Consider the following 27,809-nt stretch of genomic DNA (forward strand, 5'->3'; position numbering starts at 1 on the left):
TATTCACCAACTGAGGAATTCCATTCTGTTAATGTTCAGCTTTCACGTAACCACTGAAAATGTATCATGCCCAGCTGAACAAGGTATCTGGAAGCTGCCATGACTCCGTCATGGAGTGTCATTCAACCTCTGCCAGATACACACCTCTCCAACACATTATTTGGAGTTATTCGAGGTTATTTTGGAGACAAGGTGCTACTCTCTATCATCTAAAGGCATGACACATGGCATCTGTGAGGAACTCAATACAAGTGATGCAAAGGAGTAGTATAAAAGTGGTTATTTGAGTCTGAGTGATCACTGAGCAGGCCTTTAGGATGCTGAAGATGTGAATCTGTAAGATTCTGGGAAAGATTGGGGGTGTACAGAATGATTGTGGTTTCTTCATAGCTGCAGCTATGGGTCGAGGCAGCACCCCTTAAATTCCAACACAGGACTACACATGATCATACATCTGCAGCTGCACAATGAATTTAACAGGCACATTTGAACAAATGGGCATGTTGGTGCTGGGCTGCACTTTTCACAACATGACCACAGCAAAGAGCTCAGGATTAACAGCCACTCATATTACAGCCAGTCCTCTTAATTATTCACCCACCCTCTTGCTTTGTCACAATTCAGTTAATTTTAAAAGAAACTCTTGTAGATTCTTTTTTTCCCAGAATCAAAATAAACATGTATTTATTTATATAAACTGAGCTCATTTAAACAGGCTTTCTTGATTTAATGAACAAGTGAATGAACTACTGATTTAATGAATTATTAGCTACTCAATGCAAGAAAAAATAATAATGCAGCACACAAATTAGAGTCCAAAGCAAAATAAATGTTCAAAAAAGACATTTGAATCAGTCTCCGTGTTCTAAATATGACTTTTCAGCCATTGTGTTGAATGTTACTGGTAATGCTGATATTGATAGGTGAGCAGTTGATTTTGAGGTTCTTAGCTGCAAATTGGCAGAAAGGCCTTTGTACTGTTTCCTCTCAACGGTGGTTTCACGTAGTTTCTTGCTTCCAGCAAAGAGAGAGATAGAGTTGCTTTCTTTTCACCTGCAGCATAGGTTTTTCTCGGCTGTGTCCTTCAAACGACACACCACCAGTGTTGAACTTAGTTTACAACCCCTTTTATTGTCTATTCTTGAAAGCAAAAAACAAACATGTCTCATACAGCTTAGGCAGATTGGCAATGCTGAATTACCCATAGTGTCCCTTGATGTGCAGGCTCGGTGGATTAGCCATGGGAAATGCACGGTTATAGGAATAGGGTAGGGGTGGTGGGTCTGGGTGGGATGCTTTATGGGCCAAATGGCCTAATTCCACACTATAGGGATTCTATGATTCTCACACAGACTGCGATCATTTCTCTCATTATATTTACAGTCCAACATAACACATGGGAGATTATTGTTCAGTTTGCAGCACAATTCTCCCTGTGAAGTCCTTTGCTTTGACACTATCTTGACACACATCAAATGACATTCTAGGGTCTCCCTCATGACTGAAGATAATCTACCTATGCCTTCAGGGCAATCGCTGAATTAAATTGATCAAAATTTTCATTTTAAATCATTTTCTGTCTGTATATGTTTTAAAAATAAATACAAGCTGTAATTAAAAGACCAATAAGAAAAAAAAAACAGGAAATAGTAGAGGAGTTGAATAAGTATTTTCTATCAGCCTTCACAACAAAAGCATTCCAAAATTGCTAAATATTCAAGTAACAACAGGAGGACTGGAAATAAGTAACTAATTGTCACTACAGAAAAAATATGAGGGAAACTAAATGGGCTAAAGACTGACTCTAAAGACCTGATGGAATTCATCTTAGGATATTAAAGGAAGTAGCTACATGGATAGTAGGAAGTAGCTACAGGAATAATAGATGAAGTGAAAGTTATTTTCCAGAAATTCTTAGGTTCTGGAAAAGTCCTAGAGGAATGGAAAACTGCCAATGAAACATCTTTATTTAAAAAGGAAAGGGGACAAGAAACAGGTAACTATTGGCCAATTAGCCTAACATGTGTTATTGGGAAAATATTAGTGTCTATTTTAAAGGATGTAATAGCAGAGCACTTAGAAATACATAATATGATCAAGCAGTGTACACATGGCTTCATGAAGTGGAGATTATGTCTGACAAATTTATTAGAATTATTTGAAGATGTAATAAGCAGGATAGATGAAGGAAGAGCAGTGGATGTAATATATTTGAATTCTCAGCAGACTGAATTCTTAATCTAGCTAATAAGATAAGAGCCCATGGTGTTGGAGGTAGAATATTAACTTGGCTAGAGGATTGACCAACTAATTGAAGACAAAGAATTGGGATAAGGGGCATTTTCAGGATGGCAACTTGTAACTAATGGTGTGCCACAGGTATAAGTGCTGGGGCCACAGTTATTTACAATGTGTATATTAATGACTTGGATGAGGCAAGTGAATACACTATTGCAAAGTTTACAATGACACAAAGATAGGTGGGAAGGCATGTTATGAGGATACACAAGAGTTTCTAGAAGGATATAGATGGGTTAAGCCAGTGGGCAAACACTTTGTAGATAGAATACAATGTAAGAAAATATGAGAGTATGCACTTTGACAGAAAGAATAGATGAGATAAATATTATTGAAATGGAGAAAGATTGCAGAGAGCTACAGAACAGATGGATTTGGGAAACTTCATCCATGAATCACAAAAAAAAGGTACATCTAAGTTCAGAGGATAATAGACAAATGGAATGTTGGCCTTTATCTCTAAAGAATGGAGTATAAAAGGTTTTGCTAAAACTATACAAGGCACTAGTCAAACCACATCCGGAACACTGTGAACAGTTTTGGGCACTTCAACTAATGAAAGACATACTGGCATTGGAGGCAGTCCAGAGAAGGCTCACTAGGCTGATATAGGAAAAACTATCTTATGAGTAGATTGGGCCTGTTCTCATTGGAATATAGAAAAATCAGAGATGATCTTATTGAAATATACAACATTCTTGGTGTACTTGACAAGGGTAGATGTAGAGAGATTGTTCTTTTTGTGGGAATCTAAAACCAGAGGGAATAATGCCAGAGTAAGGAATACTCATGACTGACATCCACTGACGCAGCTCCTGAAGACCCCAGTTAGGACTGCCCCACTTAGCCCTGAGCAAGGCCAGACTGAGCCACCAGGATGCATCATGTGCACTTTAACTGAGTCGGGTGGAATGCAAGAGGTAAGAGTGGGACCACTATGAACAAAGTCTTCGTTGTTGCAACCTCCATAGATACCTACAATTTTTAAAAGGTTCAAAAGTCCAATTGATAGGCTGAAGTAATGAAATGGCAAGGTTTGATTTGATTTGACTTATTGTAGTCACATTTACCTAAGTACAGTGAAAAGCTTTTGTTGCGAGCAGTACAGGCAGATCATAGTAAGCAAGGGCATACAGATGATGGGGTGCTTAGATACAGCAAGACATACAGGTTGCACTGATCAACATTAATAAGATCCACACTATTTGAAGTCAGAAAGTCTATTCAGCAATCTAATAACAGCAGGGAAGAAGCTGTTCTCGAATCTGCTGGTATGTGTGTTTAAGCTTCTGTACCTTCTGCCCGACAGAAGAGGATGTAGGAGAGCATTATCAGGTGGGAGGGGTCTTTGGCGTTGTTGGCAGCCTTTCTGCAGCAGCGAGAAGTGTAAATGGACTCCAAGGATGGAAGGTTGACTACTGTGATGGTGTGGGCTGTGCACACAATCTTCTGTAGTTTCTTATGGTCCTGGGCAGAGCAGTTGCATTACCAGGCCATTATTATGCCCCTGGATAGTATGCTTTCTATGGTGAATCTGTAAAAGTTGGTGAGGGTCCTTATGGGCATGCTGAATTTCCTAAGCCACCTGAGGAAGAAGAGGTATTATTGTGCCTTCTTGACGGTCACATCTATGTGGGAAGTCCAGGACATGTTGTCGGTTATTGTCACTCCTGGCAACTTAACGCTCTCAAACCTAGTGGGAAAATTATTGGAAAGGGCTCTGAGAGATTGAAATTATGATCACTTGGATAGGCACAGTTTGATTCGTGATAGTCAGCATGGATTTGTGAGGGGTAGATCATGCCTCACAAACCTTATTGAATTCTTTGAAGAGCTGACCAAACACGTGGATGAAGGTAGAGCAGTGGATGTGGTATACACAGATTTAAGTAAGGCATTTGATAAGGTTCCCCATGGTCATGCAGAAAGTAAGGAGGCATGGGATAGGGGGAAATGTGGCAGATTGGATTCAGAATTGGCTGACCCTTAGAAGACAAAGGGTGGTAGTGGACGGATAATATTCAACACGGTGTTCAGTTACGAGTGGTGTACCCTAAGGATCTGTTCTGGGTCCTCTTCTATTTGTGATTTTTGTAAATGATTTGGATGTAGGAGTGGAAGGGTGGATTAGTAAGTTCATGGATGATACGGACAGTGCGGAGGGCTGTTCTAGGTTACAAAGGGACATTCATAGGATGCAGAGCTGGGCTGAGAAGTGGCAGATGGACTTTAACCCTGAAAAGTGTGAGGTGATTCATTTTGGAAGGACAAACTTGAAAGCAGAATACAGGGTTAACGGAAAGACTCTTGGCAGTGTGGAGGAGCAGAGGGATCTCGGGGTTCATGTTCACAGTTCCCTGAAAGCTGCCACCCAGGTGGATAGAGTTGTTAAGAAGGCGTATGGTGTGTTAGCTTTCATTAATAGAGGGATTGAGTTCAAGAGCCGTGAAGTTATGCTCCAGCTATACAAATGCTTGGTTCGGCCACATCTGGAGTATTGTGTCCAGTTCTGGTCACCTCATTACAGGAAAGATGTGGAAGCGTTGGAAAAGGTGCAGAGGAGATTTACCAGAATGTTGCCTGGAATGGAGGGAAGGTCTTACGAGGTAAGGTTGAGAGAGCTAGGGCTTTTCTCTTTAGAACGACGAAGGATGAAAGGTGACTTGATAGAGGTGTACAAAATGATCAGAGGTATAGATAGAGTAGACAGCCAGAGACTTTTTCCTTGGGTGGAGGTAGCTTTTACGAGGGGACATAGTTTTAAAGTGAAAGGAGGTAGATATCAGGGATACATCAGAGGTAGGTTCTTTACTCAGAGAGTGGTAGGGGCGTGAAATGCATTGCCGGAGAGGGTAGTGGAGTCGGCCTCATTAGGGGCATTTAAGCAGCTATTAGATAGGCATATGGATAATAGTATAAGTTGGCAGTGGAGGTTAGATAGACCTTAGGTTTAGGGTAAAAGTTCGACACAACATCGTGGGCCGAAGGGCCTGTACTGTGCTGTACTGTTCTATGTTCTCTCAACCTCGGCTTTGTTGATATAGATGGGGGCGTGTTCTCCTCCTTTCTTGCAGAAGTCAATGATCAGTTCTTTTGTTTTGCCGACATTGACAGAGAAGTTGTTATCATTGCACCATGACACCAAGCACTCTATCTCCTTTCTGTATTCACACTCATCGTTGTTTGATATTCATTCTACCACAGTGGTGTTGTCAGCAAACTTGTAGATGGCGCTTGTTTGGAATTTCGCTACATAGTCGTGGGTGTATGGGGAGTACAGTAGGGGGCTGAGAACGCATCCTTGGGGCGCTCCAGTGTTGAGGGTTATCATGGAGGAAGTGCAGTTGTCTATCTTCACTGATTGTGAACTGTGCATCAGGAAGCTCAGGATCCAGTTGCAGAGGGCAGTGCTCTGGAGGGGACTGAGATCAGTCTGAAGGGGATAACGATGTTGAAGGTGGAGATGTAGTTGATGAGTAGGAGTCTGACATATGTGTCCATTTTGTTCAGGTGTTCCAGGGATGAGGGCAGGTCTAGGGAAATGGTGTCGTTGCACCAGTAGGCAAATTGCAGGGGATCGAGGCAGGCTGAGTTGATGTGGACCATAGCCAGCCTCTTGAAGTACTTCACGATTATGGAGGTCAGAGCCACTGAGCAACAGTTATTAAGGCACATTGCATGTGCTTTCATTGGTACTGGGATGGTGGTGGTCTTCCTGAAGCAAGTAGGGACTTTGGCTTGTAGGAGGGAGAGGTTTCATGTTTTAAACTTTGAGTAAAAGCAGTACCAATCCTAACGACTATTTTCTTTTTGTATGTAGCTTATACTCCAAAATAGAGAAAGTGATGTACACTTCCCTGTACACTTCCACACATCGCATTCTCCACAGAAATTCAGTTGCACAGTTCTGGTTATGATAAATTGGGGAATGTTATTTAAAGGGATGATAGGCAATGGCAAATATTTAAACAGCGTATGGAGGAACTGCCACCATTGTTAAGCCCATAAGACACTAAGAAATGGGAACAGGTGTAGGCCATTTGTCCTCTTGTGCCTGCTACACCATTCAATAGGATCACGGCTGATCCAACACTCCTCATGTCCACTTGCCTGTCCTTTCTCCACAATCCACGATTTCCCCTACTGATCAAGAATCCTGTCATAGTCACCCTGACCACTGTCTAGGTCAAAAGAAAATACAACTAAGCAGAGTCATAGAATGTGCAGTATCTGATTATTGCTAACTGAGCTGCAGCTGACACCTAAGTCACAACACTGACTGTTGTTTGCAAAGTGGCTTAGCAATGATCAGACACTGCACATTCTATGACTCTGCTTAGCTGTATTTTTTTTTTACCTAGGTAGTGGTCAGGGTGGCTATGACAGGATGGCCAATTCTGGGTTCTTTGCCTCTCCCTGGTATTCTTTCTACAAGAAGCGAGTTATGAATGTGACGAATGGAATACGTTGGAATTTCCTTGAGTTGCACCATTCCCATTGCTAACTCTCAGGTGGTACCTGTAGGAAGTTTCTATTCTGTCACTCCATGGGGTTCCTTTAAATACAAAAGCTTCAACAAATCAATGTCTCCTGTCGGGAAACCTGGCAGCCTTCCACACAGCAAGCATTTTATACGTCTCTTGGAAAAGTTGCAAAGTATTTCACACATATTTAATAGATTTGATATGCAGCAACATTTGTTTTGTAGGAAAATGGGAAGATTAAGTTTTGTAGGCACAGCTGAGAAGCTCAACCATTCAAGCTTGCATCTCACTGGGTGTCCAGGACTTGTGGATAGCAGCCAACTCGGACGCTTATTTGGAACACGTATGACTAATGATTTATTAATCTTGCATGTCACAACTAAAACTATTTATGAATCTTACCATATATGTACCACTTTCTTCCTACTTTCCAGCCAAATGAAAGGAAAGCATATTCTTTGAGGCCATGTTGTGTTCCTCTCAATTCTATTCTCCTGCATTTGAAACAGACAATGAGATGAGCAATGGTCCACTATCCTGTCCCACATTATTATGATGCCTTGTGAATCACAGTATTAACACTCTCCCCGCTATGCTAATCCATGTGACCTCTTGGGAGAGACAGAAAGGCAGATTAAAAATCCAAGTCAACCGAAAGGAAAGAATCTGGAAAATTTCCTTTAACTGGTCAAGACACGTCAAAGATATCTCTCTAGCTCTGAATTCCCTGCAATATCTACTTGCCTTAGGCAGAAACTGGACCAGTTCCCCCTTGAAGGAGATGGCTGTCTGTTCAGAGATCCACTCTTTCATCTCTCTATATCTAACCTAGATTTGGTATTATACAACTCACAGTTCTGACCCTTTGTCCTCCTTATTGTATTATGCTTCAAGACCAATATTTCAGCTTACCTTTAAGAAAGAGCCTCATTCTGTCATCACTTTTCAGAGCATGTGATCTGAGGGTACAAAGGTTTAACATTCCATCTCTATTGGGATTCTTAGAGCATGATATGTTATTGAAAATATGCTGCTCTTTTTAAACTAATAACTTAACTTTAGCCCAGACATTTATGTGCCTGTGATTCTTTTTAATTCATCATGGAACAGGAGCTTCACTGATTGGGCCAGTATTTATTGCCTGTCCCTATTTGAAAAGATGCTGGTGAGCTGCCTTCTTGAACTGTTGCAATCCATGTGCTGTAAGGCGATCCACAATGCCATTAGGGAGAATTCCAGGATTCTGACCCAGTGACACCAAAGGAATGGCAATATATTTCCCACTCAGGATAGTGAAGGCCTAGTGGGGCACTTTGATAAGTCTCTTATCAAAAGCTTTTTGGAAGTCTGAATAAAGAGTGTCCGTTGATGTACTGACGTGTATTTAAGCTGTTAAAAATACAACTAAGGACTGGCATGGCTCATGTCCCATCTCCTCAACAATTCTCGGGCAAGTGTTAACCAGATACCATCGATTTTCAAATTATCAATTCTTTCCAAAATAATATGTCCATCTGTTTATTATTGTCAACTTTATTACTTAATCTGTTCATTCTAATAGTTAAACATTGTCCTTAGGTGTGAAGACTGATGCAACGTGACCACTTACAGGTGATGCTTTTCCCATATCTGCCACTCTTGACCTTATAAGTGACGTTGGCCGTGGATTTGGAAGTGCTAGGAGATTTGGTGAAGTTCTGCAGTGCCTCTTATAGATAGTACAACATTGCTGCTACCGAGCATCGGTGGTGGAGGGAATGACTCAAGAGACAGACAAAGCACATCTATAGCTGTTTCCATCACCAGTTTTATCTGGAACAGATCACTAGCCTGTCATCAGAGGCTGTAGCTTGATTCTGCATCAAGCATGATGGCCAGGAGCTTTCTCACTCTTACTGTCTGACAGATAGATACTGGATGCAGTAAAGCCAACTACTGCGCTATGAGACCTCCGTCCTTAGACTATGCTTGTCTGAAGTGTAGAGTCTGAGTTCATTTAAGCTATCTTGATAACTAAGTTACTTTATACTATGAATGAATCTAGTAAGCTTCATCTGCGCTTATTCCAGAGCCCCAGAAGCATCCACCATGTGAGGAGACCAAAATTGAACCTATTTCATCTGAGACCTGACTAAGTTCTTGTACAAGGGCAAAATAGTATATCCTGTCTTATCCCTGAATGCATCCTAGTAACTTTTTCAATCTATCACTTCATAGTACTGCTGATGTTCCTTTAGAGATGTCAAGACTAGAAAGTTGAGCAATCTTTCTTTCTTCACCTTCTTCACCAATCTTGTAAAAAGCCTCTTGTGTAGTCCCTTATTAAAAGCTTTTTGGAAGTCTAACTGGACAACGTCTGTTGATGTACTGTCATGAATTTGAGCTGCTAAAAATATAACTACGGACTAGTACGGCACATGTCCCATCTGCGCAATGATTCTCAGGCAAGTGCCAATCAGCTACCATTGATTTTCAAATTATCAATTCTTTCTCAAACAATATGTCCATCTGTTTATTATTACTAACTATTATTAAATGTGTTCAATTTTAAGAGTGAAACATTGTTCTTAGGTGTGAACAGTGATGCAAAGTGCCACTTAATATTACCATCACGCCTATTGAGTCCTTTGAAATCTATCCTTGAAAAGCTCAATGCAACCTTTAACAATTTCTGTCGCTATAATAACTACAAAGGCTTTTCTGAGTACTTCCACAATCATCTAAACTCTGACTGTTGACTATTAAATGTCTCTTATTTACTGAAACATTTGAGTTCACATTTTACTTGACTTCAGAAATGATTAGTCAGCCACTTTGGCTTCTTCAGACCACGTGTCCCCCTTTCGATTTGGTTTTCACTGTTCTTTATCTCAGGAGAGTAATTACTTTTTCAATTCCAAGTGTCTCTTTCCTGGTTCGTCTTTTGTTTCTACTTACTGTTTCATTCTATTCTCTGTTTTCAACATTAGACGTTAAATGATATTCAACAGCTTGGACTTCTGAAACACTATGCCAACAATTACCCCTCTTCTAAGTACATAGAAAATAATGAAACAGAACAAAACACACATTTATCACATAATATATATATAAAACATTAATATAAAATAAACAAATACATGAAATATTAGTGAATTTTGAAAAAGTAACTCATATAGATTATAGGCAACAGAATGTAAGTCGTATGGAATTAACAACATCAATCATCCCCAAATTAAAACTCTTTCCAGGTATATTGATTCCGGAATTGACTTCAACCTGTCCAATCATCTGGGAATGGCCTCCACAAAAAGATCTCTCTGCCACTCAAAGACAAATGGTCAAAAGGGTCCTGAATCTAAATAAAGAAACTATGACTGTATGAGGCGCAAGCTGGGGAATGTTACTTAACGGAATAATGGTAGAAAGACAATGGTAAACATTTAACAAGTACACTTCAATGATTGTTCATTCTTGTCTGGCACAAAAATAAAACAGGAAAGGTGGCTCAGACATGGCTAACAAGTGTAAATTAAGGATAATATTGGATTCAATGGTTGGGTGAACAAATTGGTCCAAAAAAGAAGCAGACCTGAGGATTGGGAGCAGTTTGGATTTCAGCAAAGGAGAACAAAGGAATTAATTAAGAGGGGGAAAAGAGAATATGAGAGTAAGCTTACGGTGACCATACAAACTGTTTGTAAAAGCGTTTATAAGTATATGAAGAGGAAAAGAGTAGTGAAGACACATAGAACATAGAACAGTGCAGCACAGTACAGGCCCTTCGGCCAACGATGTTGTGTCGAACTTTTACCCTAAACCTAAGGTCTATCTAACCTCCACCGCTACCTTATACTATTATCCATATGCCTACCTAATAGCCGCTTAAATGCCCCTAATGAGGCCGACTCCACTACCCTCTCCGGCAATGCATTCCACGCCCCTACAACTCTCTGAGTAAAGAACCTACCTCTGACGTATCCCTGATATCTACCTCCTTTCACTTTAAAACTATGTCCCCTCGTAAAAGCTACCTCCACCCAAGGAAAAAGTCTCTGGCTGTCTACTCTATCTATACCTCTTGGTCATTTTGTACACCTCTATCAAGTCACCTCTCATCCTTCGTCGTTCTAAAGACCTTTCCTCTATTCCAGGCAACATCCTGGTAAATCTCCTCTGCACCTTTTCCAACGCTTCCACATCTTTCCTGTAATGAGGTGACCAGAACTGGACACAATACTCCAGATGTGGCCGAACCAGGCTTTTGTACAGCTGGGGTATAACTTCACGGCTCTTGAACTCAATCCCTCTATTAATGAAAGCTAACACACCATACGCCTTCTTAACAACTCTATCCACCTGGGTGGCAGCTTTCAGGGAACTGTGGACATGACTCCCAAGATCCCTCTGCTCCTCCACACTGCCAAGAATCTTTCCGTTAACCCTGTATTCTGCTTTCAAGTTTGTCCTTCCAAAATGAATCACTTCACACTTTTCAGGGTTAAAATCCATGTGCCACTTCTCAGCCCAGCTCTGCATTCTATCAATGTCCCTTTGTAACCTAGAACAGCCCTCTGCACTGTAGGTCCCGTATATTCAGAAATAGGGTACCTTATAATGGGGAACAAAGAAATGACAGACCAATTAAATACAAATTTTGCTCTATCTTCACAAAGGAGGACACAAATAATGTTCCAAAAATGTTGTGGAATACAGCGATTAGTGAGAGGGAGAAACCGAAGAAAACCAGTACTAGCAGAGAAATGGTATTGAGGAAATTAATCAGATTAAAGGCCAATAAATCTCTAGGTCCGAATTATCTACATCCCAGAGTACTTAAGGAAGTGACCCTAGAAATATTGGATGCATTTGTGGTCATCTTCCAAGATTCTTTAGACTTTGGTATGGCTGCTATGGATTGGAGGTTGGTTAATGTAACCCTGTATTTAAAAAAGATAGAAACAGAGGTAGAGAGATAGCAGGAAATTATAGACAGGTTTGCCTGACATCAGTAGTAGGGAAAATTCTAGAGGACATTAGAAAAGATATAATAGCAGAGTACTTGGAAAACAGTGCCAGGAATGAGGAGAGTCAGCATGGATTTATGAAAGGAAACTCATGCTTAACAAGTGCACTGGAATTCTTCAAGGATGTAACTAGTAGAATTGATCAGGGAGTGCCAGTGGAAATGGTTTATTTAGCCTTCCAGAAAGCTTTCCATGAGGTCTCATGTAAGAGATCAGCACATAGACTTAAAGTACATGGAATTGGGGGGAGTGTACTAACAGGGTAGTGTACTAACATGGATACTAACATGAACTGGTTGGCGGACGTGAAACAATGAGTAGGAATAAACAGGTCATTTTCCGAGTGGCAGCCAGTGAATGGTGGGGTACCGCAGGGATCAGTGCTTGGACACCAGCTATTTCCAATATACATTCATGATGTAGACAAGGGAACTAAATGTCATATCAGTATCTCCAAGTTTGCAGATGGCACAAAGCTGGGTGGGAGGGTGCACTGTGAGGAGGATGCAGAGATGCATCAGTGTGATTTGAACAAGTTGAGTGAGTGGGCATATGAGTGGCAGACAAAGTATAATGTGAATAAATATCACTTTCGTAACAAAAAACAGAAAGGCAGATTATTATTTGAATGGCAATAGACTGGGAAAGGAGGATGTGCAATGAGACCTGGATGTCCTAACACACCAGTCTCTGAAAGTAAGCACGCAGGTGCAGCAGGTGCTGAAGAAGGAAAATAGTATGTTGGCCTTCATAGCGAGAGGATTTAAGTACAGGAGAAGGGATGTCTTGATGCAATTATACAGGCCCTGGTGAGACAACACTTGGAGTATTGTGTGCAGCAGTTTTGGTCTCCTTATTTGAGGAAGGATGTTCTGGCTATGGAGGGAGTGCAACTAAAGTTTACTACACTGATTCCTGGGATAGCACAACTGAAGTATGAAAAGGAATTGGATCCATTAGGACTATATTTGTTGGAGGTTAGAAGAATGAGGGGGAATCCCATAAAAACCTATAGAATTCTAACAGGTCTAGACCTAGTAAAGGCAGGAGGGATGTTTTTGATGACCAGGGGTCACTGTCTAAGGATACAGTGGTACGCCATTTAGGATTGAGATTATGAGAAATTTCTCTGATGAGCCTTTGGCATTCTTTGTTGCAGAAAGTGGTTGCGGAGAAAACATTGAATGTTTACAGGAAGGAGTTAGATATAAATCTAGGGCTAAAGGGATCAAAGGTTGTGGGAAGAAAGTGGAAACATGCGATTGAGTTGGATAATCAGCCATGAACATATTGAATGGTGGAGAAGGCTTGAAGGGCCAAATGGCCTGCTTCTGCTCCTATTTCCTATGATTTTATGAACAAAATGCCAGAAGAACTCCCCACCCTCAATTACCTCTTTGACTACATTTGCTCTTGTCTTGTCTTTTCTTCTCATTCTCATCAAGTCTGTTCTCAGTCAGTGAAGAGCAATTGTTCTCTTCTCCCTCTCCTATCTCTCATCTTAATCACATGGCATTCTGCAGGTCAGTCCCTTATCGTTCTCTACTCCACCTCTTTGGAAATGCTCTCACCATCCAATGTAGCTTCACAGCATTCATCTTACTTCTAAAATACTTCCAGTGACATTCTGTTGGTTCATTGACACACCTTCACAATATGGTCCCAATACTGTTGTCCTTTTTATCATTTCCTTACGATTCCCTCATTTTCCCTCTTCAATATATTCCAAAAGAATCCTCACTGCCTGCTCTATTATTACATGAATCATAACAGTGTGTGTTGGGTATCAATTTAAGGGCATTACAGAAAGCAGGATTCAGTTATCAGCCAACATTCACATACATTTCTACCTGATCTTGCTGGCTATTCATCAGATGTGGTGACCCAACACACACAAAACCAGAAAATGCTGGAGAAACTCATCAAGTCTGGTAGCATCTGTGAAAACAGAGTTAACATTTCGAGGGCAGCATCTGTGAAAAGAAAACAGTTAACTTTTTGAGTCCTGTGACCCTTCTGCTCTCCAAACAGTTAACTTTTTGAGTCCTGTGACCCTTCTGCTCTGAAGGAGAGTTATTGCCCTCAAAATGTTAACTCTGTTTTCACAGATGCTACCAGACCTGCTGAATTTCTCCAGCAATTTCAGTTTTTTGTGTTTCAGATCTCTAGCATCCACAGTTTATTTTGTTTTATTTTACTGGTAACCCAACATTATTTGACCAAAGCTCAACGATTTTGATCACTGACAAAATAATTGTACATTTGTGCCCATTCAGACAATGTCAACACAAAACTAGCTAAATTATGAGCAAGTCCCCATCAGTTTTATAATAATCTGAATCTACAGTTATTAACTTTGAACCACTTTTTGAACTCCCTAGCTTTTTAATTATGTGAATTACTTCAACTGGAAGTATTTCCATGTATCAGCAACTCTGCTGGAAAACACTAATCCCAAGTCTTTCTTTCGACTTTTTAGTGTTATGTATAATAGGCATTGCAGTGGGTAAACCACTATGTGATTCAGTTCTTCTTCATTAAACTTATTCCACTCCAATTTGCTTTTTTTTACTTTTCTATGCCCACTCTTGTAACACCTAATTGCGATTGTGAACATCCAAATTAAATAAACACTGCATGTGGAATCCATGATTAACAATTAGTGCGGTTTGTTTTGGCCATACAGTGTCAAACTGTGAGGCGTTCTACGTGACCACTCCCTTTCCCAGTAAAGCACTTTCCTCAGTGCCTGTGTGTTTTTTTACATATTAATCTCTGTTAGCAAGCTTCACATTTTGTTGTCTCACTCCCCCAAATCAAATGGAAGAGCACATAACAGTAACAAATAACGTTAAGTTCTGATCAGATATCCCTGCACTTCTAAATGTTCATTAGACTCCAGAATTGAGTTTTTCTAAAAGTACACATACATTGTTTGTTACTTTCACGGCTCCATCGTGACTGATGAGTCATGCAGAGTGCGGTCAGTGTGAGTGCGTGACTAAGGAAAAGGCAGGATGTTGCAGGGAATCGGTGTCGCCTCGCTGACAGAGCTCGAGCTCCCTGGGCGGGGGCTCCACGCTGCAGCCAGAGCTCCATCATGCCAGCCACCAGCCGCTGATCACGCAGCCCCCGGCCGCCCATTCGCCGGCGTCGCACACACCTTTGTGCCTGACTGGTCGTTGCTCGTTCTCAGCACCGCCCTCGGCGGACTCTCCACCTGAATGAAGCGAGGGGCGGGACTGGACTGGAGTGGACGGCCAGCAATAACTGCAGAGTGATTACAGTGTAGCGGAGCTCCGTTTCCTTTGTGTATCTGCACTCAATTTATGCGTTTCGTTGCTGAAAGCCAAGAGTGAGTAGTTGTTAGTTTTATTGCGTTGCTTTTTGAGAGCAGTCACAGACAAAGTGTCCCTCCTTCTGCTTAATCCATTATGTGTAAATGAACCTATTTACATCAGTGGATTATTCTTTACTTTGAAAATAATGTCTATATTTCTTCTTGAAGCCTTTTCCACTTGCCACCTCTTTTTTTCCAGGAATTAATTCAATCAGCACAGTCAATTCCTATTATGTGACTGGCTAAAGGAAATATTGTATAATCTTGTCTGCATTTGGTGAACCAATAACACATATCAAAGCACAGAACCGAATTGATTGTCAGTAATTGTTCCTCTGAGCGGGAGTATTCTTCTTCTGTCTGTGAAATATTACTGTGAAATTTCATTCCTCCTTTCTTCCCCGCCCAACCCTCACTGTTGATTTGAACATGTTTTTGTGTTCGCTGCAGAATGCCATTACAAGTAGAAGGGTGGAAGTTTACTGTTCCCGTTTTGTTTATCGACTTGTCCCTGTTAGCGCTGTCTTGCTTTCTGCTTTTTGTTCATTTGCTCTGACGCGAGTGCCTGTTTTCTGCAGCCTCTGCCTGTTTGCCGGGTTGGGGGAGTGTGTGTGTGTGTGTGTGTGTGTATACGCTGGAGCTTGTTTGGAAACTGGGGGAAAGGTCGCTGCGGTGACTGGTTCAAGTTCGCGCAGCGGCTCAGCATGCAGCCTTCACATGGAGAGAGCCTGCTCCAATCCACTCACTGGAAGGCGGGATTGCACCTCAGAGAGGTATAGGCAGAGAAAGCACACGTTGTGTGGCGTGTGTCTGGCTGGGGGTGGTGGTCTCCCTTCACATCCACGTCTGCCTTTTTCTACTAGGAATTGCACGCCACTGATAATGTCTGAGAAAGACCCGAGCTTCAGTCAAAATCACCCTGACTTCATGTGCAGAGGTAACATATTTAAGGACGCCCGGTATACAAGAGCCTATGGGACAGAAACTCCAGTAGATGCTTATTTCTTACGTTGTAAACGAAGCAATAGTCAGCAGGTATGATTGTGGCAGACGTTATTCAGCTCCTAAAAGTAAAAGGTGCTGTGTAAGCTCGGTATGTGGGAAGAGTGGAGTCATACTGGATCCAAAACGTCAACCCTTCTGCTTTCTACATATCCTATCAGACCTGCTGAGTTTCTCCAGTACTTACTGTTTACATTTCAGATTACCAGTGTCTGTTGTATTTTTCTTTTGTTATGCCAATTATTTGATGTATAGGTAAGATGTGTGAATTATTTAGGGTCACAGGAATCTAGGCATCTAAGCAAGAACCCATCAGTTTTTTTTTCATTGATGTGGAGAATGTGATGATTTTAAACTTTTTACATGTTTAGTAATTTAAATATTTAATTAAAGTTGTTATTTCTGTTACTGACTGTGGTAGTTTATTCCTCCCTGTACTGATTGACCTGTATTGTTTGACACAGTTGGCCAGGTTCCATTAAACTGCATTTAAATAGTATTATTCTTGTCTATTTGAATAAAAACACTGTATTTTGAGTAATTATATCTATACTGATCCCTTTACTATCACTCTTAAACTCATGTAAGAATCCATCCTTGGCCCTGCTCCTCCTGTCCTGTCCCTCTGACATCACTCACAGACACACATTCAGTTTCTATATGTATCCCAATGACGTTGTACTGTTCTGTCACTTATCTCAGCCTTGTATCACCTCTATGCTGAGTTTCTGTCTGATATTGGCTCCTGAGTGAGTCACAGTTTCCTGCAGGTAGTCCTGGGAGGACTGAAATCATTGCTTTAAGCCCTGGTCATAAACACAGGCTCCTTGTTGCTGACTTATTCTCCTCCCCAGCCATTCCCAACCAGAGCATGGAAAGCCTTGATATCATGTTTGATCTAGAGCTGATCTTCAAACCCACATATTATTTGCCACCAACACCCCTTATTTCTACTTGCCTCAATCATCCTGCTCTTAAAACTCATGTCCATACTTCCCCGAACCTCTAAACCAATTTTCCTAAATATATACCTTCCTCACCCATAAACATTCAACTGGTCAGAAACTGATCCTGTACTTTCTCTGTGCACACTGTCTTTTATTCTCGCCTGTTCATGGATGTAGCTGGCAAGGGCAGCATTAGTTGCTCATTCTTAATTGTCCTTGACCTGACTGGTTTCTGAAGCCATCTCAGAGGGCTGTCAACATGTAGTTGTGGGTCTGCAGTCACGTATAGACTGCGGAGGTAAGGATGACAGATTTCCTTCCCTAAATGACATTAACAAGTTGCATTTATACAATTGCTGATGGTTGCCATGGTTACCATTACTGAGACTAGCTTTCAGTTCTATATTTTACTGAATACAAATTCCATCAGCTGCCATCCTTAACCCCGTGCCCACAGCCTGGTCCTTTGGATTCCTAATCGAGTGATGTTATCAGTATACTGCTGTCACCCATAAATCTATTCTGTCCATCATCACAACCCTTTCTTCAATCTACACCGGCTTTTGATTTGCTGGGAAACCAATGTAAAAATTCTTCTGTTAATTTTCATTTCTGTTTCCCTACTCTTACTCTATAACCTTCTGCAGTATTTGCTCCTCCCATGTTGTTCAGTGGTCTTCTCTGATTCAACTCCTTATTTATTTTACTACTTCCACCATCCATATAAAGTGCAGTGCAGTGTATTCTGTGTGATTGCTGTGGGATGAATGCAAGTGTTTGTTATAAATAATGGTAATATGTGATTGACTAACACTTCATTGGCATCTAATTCGAATTCTGAGTTATAGGTCAATATTGAGTAGGCCCAGGTAATTGCATCTTTGTAATAAATTTAAAATAAGCCTTTGAAGGTTTCAGAATAAAAAAAAGCCAAACATGCCTTTTGTTTTATTTGTTTTTGAAATGTGAGCATTGCTGATAGAGGTCAACATTTGTTGTTCTGTCCATAATTCCTCTGGAGAAGGTACTGGTGAGCTGCTGCCTTAAACTTTTAGGTAGTAGAGGTGAGAGTTTGGAAGGTGCTGTTAAAGGAGGTTCTTTGACTGACTGAAAATGTGTAGTTGTTACAGTAATTCTTGTGAATTGTATGCTTCCAATTGTTCCGGTGTTGTGGGGGACACGCACTTGCCTTTGCTCTTTGAGCTGTTTATGTTTGGATCAAAGTTTTTTTTTGAGTATTTTCCCTGTCTTGATAATGCAATCAAATGGTTATGAACTGTTGATAAACAACCTAATAGGATGGCCTGACCACACTTGTAACTATATACGTAGTTGGCGTACTTCCCACTTGTGGCTTTTAACTTCATCGTTTTGTCTTCTCAATGTATGATTTTGTTTTAAAGTAGCAGCTGGGTGTCCCCCTGCATTGAGCTGGTAACGAGGTTATTGGCATTTGAATCATTGCTAAGTTGCGCTCTGGGGCTTTCTAGTTGGTATTGGCAGACTGTGGGGTGAAAAGGAAGGGGAACTGAGAATAATTCCCAAACGCAAAAGGATTTTGTTTAAGTGCATTTAGTTTACCTGTATCCTTTCACTAAATTTGAGATTTCAGGGATTTTGCTGACATCAGACTATCGGTTACTTTGTGTGTTGTTTGGGCTTGCCAGGAGCTGCCCCCAGTACTGCCTTCAAAGGATAAACTAGTCACTTCCTGCCATTGGATTCTTGCTTCGGGGACTTTTAGTTTAAAGTGTTGTTGGAGGAATTTCGTGAGTTAGCAACACACTAATTGAATTGAAGAGTTGGACCTGTTTTTCCCTTCATGTGAAGCCTAGGAGGGAGCCATCCCAGAAGTGTGCCAAATGCAAAGAGCAGGAGCAGATCAGTCAAAGGCACTGCTAACAGAATTGTCACTGGTGAATTGGGCCAGACTGAGCACTGCATAGGTACTCGATTGATTTATGTACTGATCATTGCTCACTGGCTTTCAACTGAGCAATGTTTCTAAGTTTCGAGAAAGCAATCCCGTCGTCTTGAAATTTAAGGATGAAACCATGAATAACTTAAGTTTTTGTTTAAACTTAAAATTAGTCGTTTGGCCTCACCCGTGGAATGTGCACAGTACCTAGAATATCAAATTCAAAATTGTCATTGATCTATTTTTAAGCAAAACATTTCATTTTAGTTTGTGTTTTGAGTTTTAATAGAAATAGGGGAGTGTAAGTTCTATATTTGTGGATTTGCTGATTCTCATTCGTACGTTTTAGTTGTATTTCAAAATGAAATATATTCAGGGACTTATACTGGAAATCAGACACTTCAGCTGTTGTCTAGTCATATATCTGCTTTATCATTAACGTAGTTACTGCATATCCTTATATTTGCGTGCATTTCCTGTTGTTCTCGTGTCACATTTTTGTCAATCTTCTTTTGTCCCATTATGTCCACAAAATTTGTCATCGTGTAATCCCATCCTGCTGTCAGTGGTCCTGAGGAAAATCCTGCTGCCCTCTATCTCAGTCCTCCACATGTACAACACGAAAAACTGCTAAGCTCCAACTGAATGAGTATCCCAAACTGCTGTGACCTTTTAGTGTCGAATCATAAATAACCTAAATTTAAAGTATGCAAAAATGACAGTGTGAAGTCTTAAAATGAGGAACTTGATTACCTCTGCAAACCCTGGTCTCATTATACCTCACCATTAAGACCAGATTACTTAAAAGTACTTTGTCTCTACTCACCTCGTGCAAAGTCATAGAACTGAAAATCATTTTGTTTTGTACAAGTATTATAGCTATTACATGCTTTTACATCTTTCCAAAATTCTAAAACTTTGCAAGTTGACCGTGTCCACTTGAACTATGAAAAGTGCCCAATAGTAAAATAATAAATTGGATTCTTGTTTGCAGAAAAAGAGACATGCCGTCAAAGATTTTTGTTTTTGTTGTCAGGACAGATGCAAGAATGTTTAATTTCAAAGGGAGCAACAGTTTAAACTGCAGGAGGAAAGGGTGCTGTCTGGTTGGCAAGTCAACTCTAGTTGAGGTGTTGCCATGGAGAATTCACCTGGGAACCATTGCCACCACCCGTCTGATTAATCCAAAAAATAAGAAAATGCTTCTATAGGTTACTTTTTCCCTGCAGAGGATGAGTCCTTGCTTGTCAATACATGTTACTTGTAACAAGTGCCAATGAGCCTGGTTACAAGCCTGGCTGATCATCTTAAATTGATTATCAGTGTGCATAGAACATAGAACAGCACAGCACAAGAACAGGCCCTTTGGCTCACCATGTTTGATCTGTAATTCTTGGCATATTTGAATTGATCAGCGAGTGCTGTTTAATTGCAGGTTCACATCCAACATTGGACATCATGATCAGAGTCTTGCAAGTACAGGGTGCCTTCGCAACTGTCAGTACTTTGCCAATTATGAACAAGCTAAAGCATGTGCTGGTTGATATGATTAGCGATTAGGCTTATATGGCCTTTGTACCTGGTATCACACTGGCACTGAAAGTGAATATACATCTGTCGTAATGAGTACAAGATGAAAAGCTTTGATCACATGTCTCTCTTTATTCAGTGTTATTTACATTCTGCATTAGACAACTAGGATGTTGTGGCAGGAAAGATTATTGTCAAGGTGACCTAAAAGTGAACTGAGCTTTGACAATGTTCTTGATGGTACTGGATGCAATTTGACCTCTGGGTAACAGACAAGAAGATCCTTTTTAATGATTCCACTGGCAAGTGTTAGTTTTCCTGTAGAATGATTGTATAAATGCAGAAATATTTAGACAACAGAGGCAAAATGGACACAAACCAAAAAGAGAATGATTAAGAAATGTCCAAGAGCATATTCAAGTAGACTTTTTCTTTTTTGGGATGCTTATTAAGGTGAGAACAGAAGTAACAAAGGCAGGGGTCTTGAGAAGAAGACCTCGAGTGGTAATAGGATGAGGACACCAGGACCTGAACAAGGCCCAGAAAAGGTTGCAAAGGCACAATGGGACAAGTCTATAAAGAACATGTTTTACATGAGTTGCATGAATAAGTAAATAGGGACTTTAAATTCAATGCACTGGAACTGACTGAGGACAGAGAAAGGGGTGATGGGAATCAAACTCGGTATGGCCAAGTAATAGAAAGCAGAACATTGGATGAGGTGGAAATACATGGGTTGCACTTGTGTGAGAAGCAATTTAAATCCAGAGGAAATGTTAGGATAGACTAGGTTTCTCTTGCAATAGGAATGAGGTCAAGAGAGGTGAATGATAATGTATAATGTATGAGATTTGATACTTGCCTCAGGATGGATCGGGACACTGTTTTACTCCATCTCAAAAATAGGGAAGAAGGAATGAAACATGTAACGTGTATGAAGCTATTGATGGGAAATGACTAATGCTTAGAAACTACAATACAGAAAAAAAGGTCATTCGAGCCAAGCAGTCTGTCGGTGCTTACCCTCTATATGAGCAAGTAGCCTTAATTAAAATCAGCATCAGCTCAAGACACTTCAATTTTTTTTTTGTTTGTTTTTGTTCATTCAACTACCAATGCTAATCATGAATGTTGGCATCGTATCTGCCTCTACGACTAATCCAGGAAATAAATTACATAGTTTCCTGACTCTATCCAGGAAACTTTCTCCTGCACACTTACAGGTTTCCCTTATGTGGCTTTGGTCTCTCTAAAGTTTGAATGGAGGAATATCTGACTCATCCACAATTTGATGTCAAGTAGTTCGATACAGATTTGTTGGGGGGTGGCTATGGAGAGGTTAACTTGTTAATAGTTCAATATTGGCTATCTGTCTGGCTTATGTAGTTAGGATGCAACGTGTTAAGTAGATAAAAAGGGAGCACTAAGAACAAGCCATGATGAGCACTGCATGTGACAGCCTGGGGTGGAACAAGGAACTGTATCTAGAGATACGCTGGCCAAATTGTAACAGTTAGGAATGGGAGCACATGACAGTGATTCTACCGAGTTGGATCATGGAAGTGAGGGAGAATAGAAGTGAATTGTTTTGAACTGAGATTGCAGTAGTGATAACTCCATGCAAATCACAACCTCAAAAATAATCTTTTGGTGGCTCTGAACAAGTCAGATTGGAGCTGAGAGTTGGGTATGGCTAAAGCAACAAAATTTATACCAATTCATTGCAAAGCTGAGAATTATGAGGACTGTGGAGAGGAAAGGAAGGTTTAAGTTAGGGTGCTGATTGCAGAGAAAGGAGGTGGGAGCCAATATTTTTGAGTCCAATGAAGTGCAGTTAAGGTGGATTGGCCGTGTCCATAATGTTCAGGGATGTGTATGTTAGGTGGATTATCCATGGGAAATGCAAGGTTACAGGGGTAGGGTAGGGGACCGGGCCTGGGTGGGATGCTCTTCAGAGGGATGGTATGGACCCAATGGGCCAAATAGAATCCCTACAGTGTGAAACCAGTCTATGATTCTGAGTAGAATGCGTTGTGGTGATGGATTTTTTATGAAGAAGTATGTCACCTTTGTCAGGGGCCCCATTAAAATTTCTGTGAGCATTGTGGCAAGGAAAGATAATAGGGTGGGGTGGAGGTAGCAGGAAATGGGTAATAGGGATGAACCTGGTGATAGATAGAGAGGAAAGCTGCACTGGTTAAGATTTTCTGATAGCTGAGAGAAGGAGACATAAATCACTAAAATCTTGACATTTTAGTAACTTACTTGTATTACTGGAGTTTGAGGAGAAGAATGACATAGTTTGATAGATCAGACTATCATTTATAACTAACCGGGGTTCTTGTGTTCTTTTGTTTCCCTCAATAAGTGGAAATAATGGAGACTGGTCCAGCACCTTCTGAGGTCTATGAGCGCTCCTGCGGCAGAAGAACACAACAAGGTGACATTGAGGCAGTTGAAGCTCTCATGTCAATGAGCTGCAGCTGGAAATCCGATTCCAAATGTTATACTGAGATGAGACCGCTGACCCCAGCATCTGATGTATCTGAGGAAGCTGAAGATAGTTTACTGCCCAGTTCTAGAGATTTCCACACATTTCCTCTGTTTGTGAGTATCTATCAAAAGTGTTTATAACATTGAGGATTTGGCAACGAAGGCAACTTTTAACTGGAGACAGTGAAGAATGGCTTTCACCAATGCCTCACTGAGTAGATACAGAATGTGATGCAGTGAGCACTCAAACCCAGAGAAGACCTAGGTGAGCTTCATCTGTGGTGCTTTGTCTGATCTTGACCAAGACTATAGCAGGTTTGGATTAAAACTGTCCTCCATGCCCCAACGCTGTGGCTGTGGGTCATCAACCAACTTATGCCCTGAACTCTGCTGCAAGTGGGTACAACAGGATCAGGCCTGACCATGGTGTCTTTGCAGTTCAGTAGGACCATTTAAGCCAGTGGGTGGAAGTTGCTACATGGCAAAGGTGTCAGAAGGCAGCTTGCTCCTGCAGAACTGTACACCAGCAATGGCCAGCATGCCCTTTGGCAAAGGACAAAGACAAAGCAAGGGCCTGAAAGACTAGCAATCAATGAAAGAGAGTTTTGAGGAAGTTTCACTACCAATGATATGTTGTTAGGTACAGTCACTGTGTATGGAAACACAAATATTATGCACAGCAAGCTCCCACAAAGATCATCCAATGAAATGTTAATATTTGTAATATTGGTTGAGACATGCATATTGGATGTGAGACCAGGACATGGCGCTGGCTCTTCCTTGAATAGCACCATGGATCTTTAATGTCCATCTGTACAAATGGGCCATGCTACTTGTTTAAAATCTTGTCTGAAAAGTGGCATTGCTGGCCATGTAGAATTTGTTCAGTACTGCATTGAAAGCTGTTGTTCTACTTTTAAATATCTGTTTTATCCTTCACAGCAGTTTTTCAATTTGTTTTAAAGAATGAGTGCATCCTAACACTTTTTTTCTCTCTTTCCTGTTCTAGTGTCTAACTCCACCATACAGTCCACCTAACTTTGAGGCACCTCAAATAGTTCATCCTGCAATGCCAGTCCCTTCCACTGTACTGCCTAAAGTGGAACTCCTTTTATCCAGGCAAACCACCAGGGTCACTGAAGCAGCATTGCCAATGATCTCGCACAGTGCAAAAACAGTAGCTGTATCTACAAAACAACGGTCCCAAGCTACAAGTGTGATTCGTCACACTGCCGATGTTTTAGCCTGTACAAATCATTCTTGCCCAGTTAGGGTGACCCAGAATTCTGCTGATCAAGAATCAAAATATGGGACATCTCCAGTGGGCAGAGTTGAAGAGAAAAGATTGGAAAGTAATAGCAGTGGATTGAACAATTGTGCATCACGTGAACTAAGTTCTTCAGTGCCACCATTCAGTGAAACCAATAGAGGGCTAACAGTGAAGAAAAATGAAAGCAAATATTTAACACAGACTGTGAATTGCACCCCACTGTTGGGGCAAGCTCTATTTTCGAGTTCCCAGTCTCCTGTCATAACTCAGAATCAGCAAGCTTCAACATTGATGTCTTCATCAATTTCTTCCAGTATGCCATCAATGCCCATCATCTGCCAAGTGCTGCCTGTCAGTACACAAAATCCTGCCACAAAGCACCCAACTGTGAGCCCACCTGTTGTCTTCATGGGAGCACCAGTTTCCAAAGGTGCCCTAATGTTTGTGGTACCACGGCCTACTGTCAAGTATACAAAACCACTGGTCAGTAGCCTGAATGGCACCAAGCTTTCTCCTATTGCACCAGCCCCTGGCATCATGCCACCCGTCCAGACAGTTGTTGCTCAGGTTGATGTTTCTCGACACCGGAGTCACATCTGTGATCACCCAGGCTGTGGAAAAACCTACTTCAAAAGCTCTCATCTGAAGGCACACATGAGGACACACACAGGTACAGTATTTGTGCATTGGGACTCCTTGGCGTTAGATTTTCTTACCCTGAAGGTTAAGTTCAGATTTATTGAGTTTCCAAGATTCTGCTGGTATAATGTAGTCACAGAGAAAGGCATAACAGCATGCAGCTTATTGTTCTAATTCACACACCAATTATAATTGAGGAAGCTTTGTACCTATTCTGTGGTAGCTGGGAGGAATGGGACATGATTGCTGCACCTTTTGCAGTTTTGTCAGTGCATTTGGAGCAAGTGTGTTGATTTCTGTTTAGTTTGACTGCTTCTTATTGATATCCCGCAACAATTGTGGGTTGCACCAAACTAGATCTGAAATGACAATACACAATCTCATTGGCATCTGTATTTGAAGGGAACATTTTGATTTGTTTGGGACATAAATATCACAAAATTATTTTTTGAATAAAATATCCACACTTGATTAACACAAGTCGTGCATATCTGTGTTACCTTCCAAAAAAACACTAAGGGATTTATGGCTCTGTCCCATTACAGGTGAAAAACCCTTCAGTTGTAATTGGGAAGACTGTGACAGGAGGTTCGCTCGCTCCGATGAGTTATCGCGACATCGCAGGACCCACACAGGTGAGAAGAAGTTTGTGTGCCCAATGTGTGAGCGTCGCTTTATGAGGAGTGATCACCTGACTAAACACGCCCGCCGACATCTTTCTGCTAAGAAGCTCCCAAACTGGAAGATGGAAGTGAGCCAACTGAGTGACGGTGCCTCACCAGTCCCTGCTCCTGAAACTGTGCAGCCTCACTGACTACATTATGCTGACAACATCAAAAAAAACACTTCCTTCATTGGAAAAGTAATTCACTTCTGCAAGATGTTTAAGGGAACACAAGAATGGCAAGATTATATGTACTATGAATGATTTCTGTATGACCATGAGCAGAATGTGCTGAACTGAGGTCACAGCCATACAGGGAACTAGCATGGACAGTATGTTACACAATCAGGAACCAGTGACTTGCTGCACCCAGAGAAAACAGTGTTTGTTTTAGCTTGTGTGACAGCACAGCTGAGAGAATTGGGAAGTATAGAGAGGGTTCTCTGTTTACAAGCCTATCAACTGGGGTGAGATGTCAAAGAGCTGTTCCTTTCTCTTGCTGTGCGTGATTGCAAGGAGCAGTTAGCTGCTTGTCAGCTCATTGGCACCTCAAACAAGCTTCAGTCCCAGTGAGCAGAGTATGCGAGTGGACAGTAGCATCAACTGGTTACTGTATCAGTGTGATAACATGCCCACAATTGGAGGGGATAAGGACCAGTAAAGAGCTAGTATGTTACATACAGCACTGATCACGATCCATGTTGGTGAGAGGAAGAAATGATAGGAACTGTGGTGTCTGGTAGAAAGCAGCAGAGACCAGCAAGAATGAGCACAATGATATTGTAGTTACCTCTGCCACTGATTTTGCAGTAGAACTATGTCTCCAGGATGAGCACCGACATGGCAGGATCACATCAGCCACCTGTTATATGCCCAGTCCATTGTTTGGGAGGCAGGTATATTGGATGGGACCCATAACAGGCTGAAGCAATGTTACCAGCTTTCTGCACATGCCCCAATAAATTTCAGCCCCAATTCCTCTGATTTTGGAAATGGTGAGATGGAGCATAAGGATTTCTCAGCAGATGTATGCATTTATAAGGCTTATGAAGGTGAATACTGTTATTTTTGTGCTTATTTTCTTTTTGAATGGGACTGCTAAATTTACAAAAACAGGAAGTTAAATTTTTGCAACTCTCCCTCTTTCAGAGCAAAGGTGGAAGTTTGTCATAGGATCTCTTCACAAACTGGGGTGAGGCTATTGCTAGACTTTAAAGTAAATCTTACCACTGTACGCCTTTAGAATTTTGTACATACTTGTGGTATTATTTATTTCAAACCATCAATAGTAACTACTTAGGAATTTTGTTACTGAACCAATACATGGAGGAATTGCACATTACCTCCTCTGTTCACAGTTTGCATACTACGATGCAAATGTCTATATATGTGCATCAGTATTTTCCTGTATTCTGCATTACAGAATTTAATTGTATGTCTTTTTTCTCCATTTACAGTGGCAGTGTCTTGAATGGAATGTCCCCTCTGTGAGGACAACATCTCATTCAGTTAACTGTACAATCCTTTTTATCGAGCAAAGTTAAGAACCTGAAAGCTTAATTGTTGCTCGCTTTAAGAGTATTTACTTAATGGTGCACCTTTTCTATGATTTGACTACAAGAATTTTTCTTTCATAAACTTTGTTTACATACTTGTTAAATACTCGGCAATAAATTTTCTATTGCACATGAGAAATATAGTTTTTGTCTCCAATTTACTGAACGTTTTATTAATGAAAAGGGTTAGTACTGCATCTGTATCCATAACACATGATGGTGTATTCAGCAGCACTGGCCCATCTAGACCGATCTGTTGCCAATGGTGAACTTGTTTTTTTCCAGACAGTATAACTCCAGTTTGGAAATGCCCCTTTCGTTGTTTTTGTTGCAATTAGTGGATTCCCCCAGTGCATTATACAAGAAGGATCAGGATCAGCGGCAGTTCTGGGCTGAACAGGGCTGGAGAAAGAGATGAATTTTGAGTAAAGTAGTTGGGACGTCATGTTGCAGTTGTACAGGTTGTTAGTGAGGTCTCTTCTAGAGTACTAATTAATAACTTGTTGCCCCGTTACAGGAAGGATATTCTTAAACTGGTGAGGGTTCAGAAAAGATTTACCAGGGTGTTGCTAAGATTAAAGGGTTCGAGATATAAAAATGGACTCAAAGGGCTGTGACCTTTTTCACTGGAGCGTGGGAAGTTGAGGGGAGATCTTATTGAG

At 41.0% G+C, this 27,809-nt stretch overlaps 1 protein-coding gene and 1 long non-coding RNA gene across 3 annotated transcripts; one reads left to right on the plus strand and one right to left on the minus strand.

Annotated features, from left to right (window-relative positions):
• Positions 1-649: 649 nt before the first annotated feature.
• On the minus strand, positions 650-14,969 carry LOC125482911. The gene is made up of 3 exons (XR_007261901.1): positions 14,719-14,969; positions 7,185-7,276; positions 650-1,140 (listed from the first exon to the last, which is right to left on the minus strand). It is a non-coding gene; the product is annotated as an uncharacterized LOC125482911 (long non-coding RNA).
• Positions 14,856-27,282, plus strand: LOC109913728 (Krueppel-like factor 10). Of its 2 annotated transcripts, XM_020513280.2 has the most exons (5): positions 14,923-15,143; positions 15,992-16,065; positions 22,894-23,132; positions 24,028-24,958; positions 25,473-27,282. In XM_020513280.2, the coding sequence occupies exons 1-5, from the start codon at positions 15,118-15,120 to the stop codon at positions 25,739-25,741; spliced, it is 1,539 nt and encodes a 512-aa protein (XP_020368869.2). In that variant the 5' UTR covers positions 14,923-15,117; the 3' UTR covers positions 25,742-27,282. The 2 variants fall into 2 exon arrangements, with proteins under 2 accessions (XP_020368875.1, XP_020368869.2); XM_020513286.2 differs by lacking the exon at positions 15,992-16,065 and having other exon boundaries at positions 14,856-15,143.
• The last annotated feature ends 527 nt before the right edge of the window (positions 27,283-27,809 follow it).

This window comes from Rhincodon typus, chromosome 4, assembly GCF_021869965.1.
Source record: "Rhincodon typus isolate 14 chromosome 4, sRhiTyp1.1, whole genome shotgun sequence".
NCBI lineage: Eukaryota > Metazoa > Chordata > Chondrichthyes > Orectolobiformes > Rhincodontidae > Rhincodon > Rhincodon typus.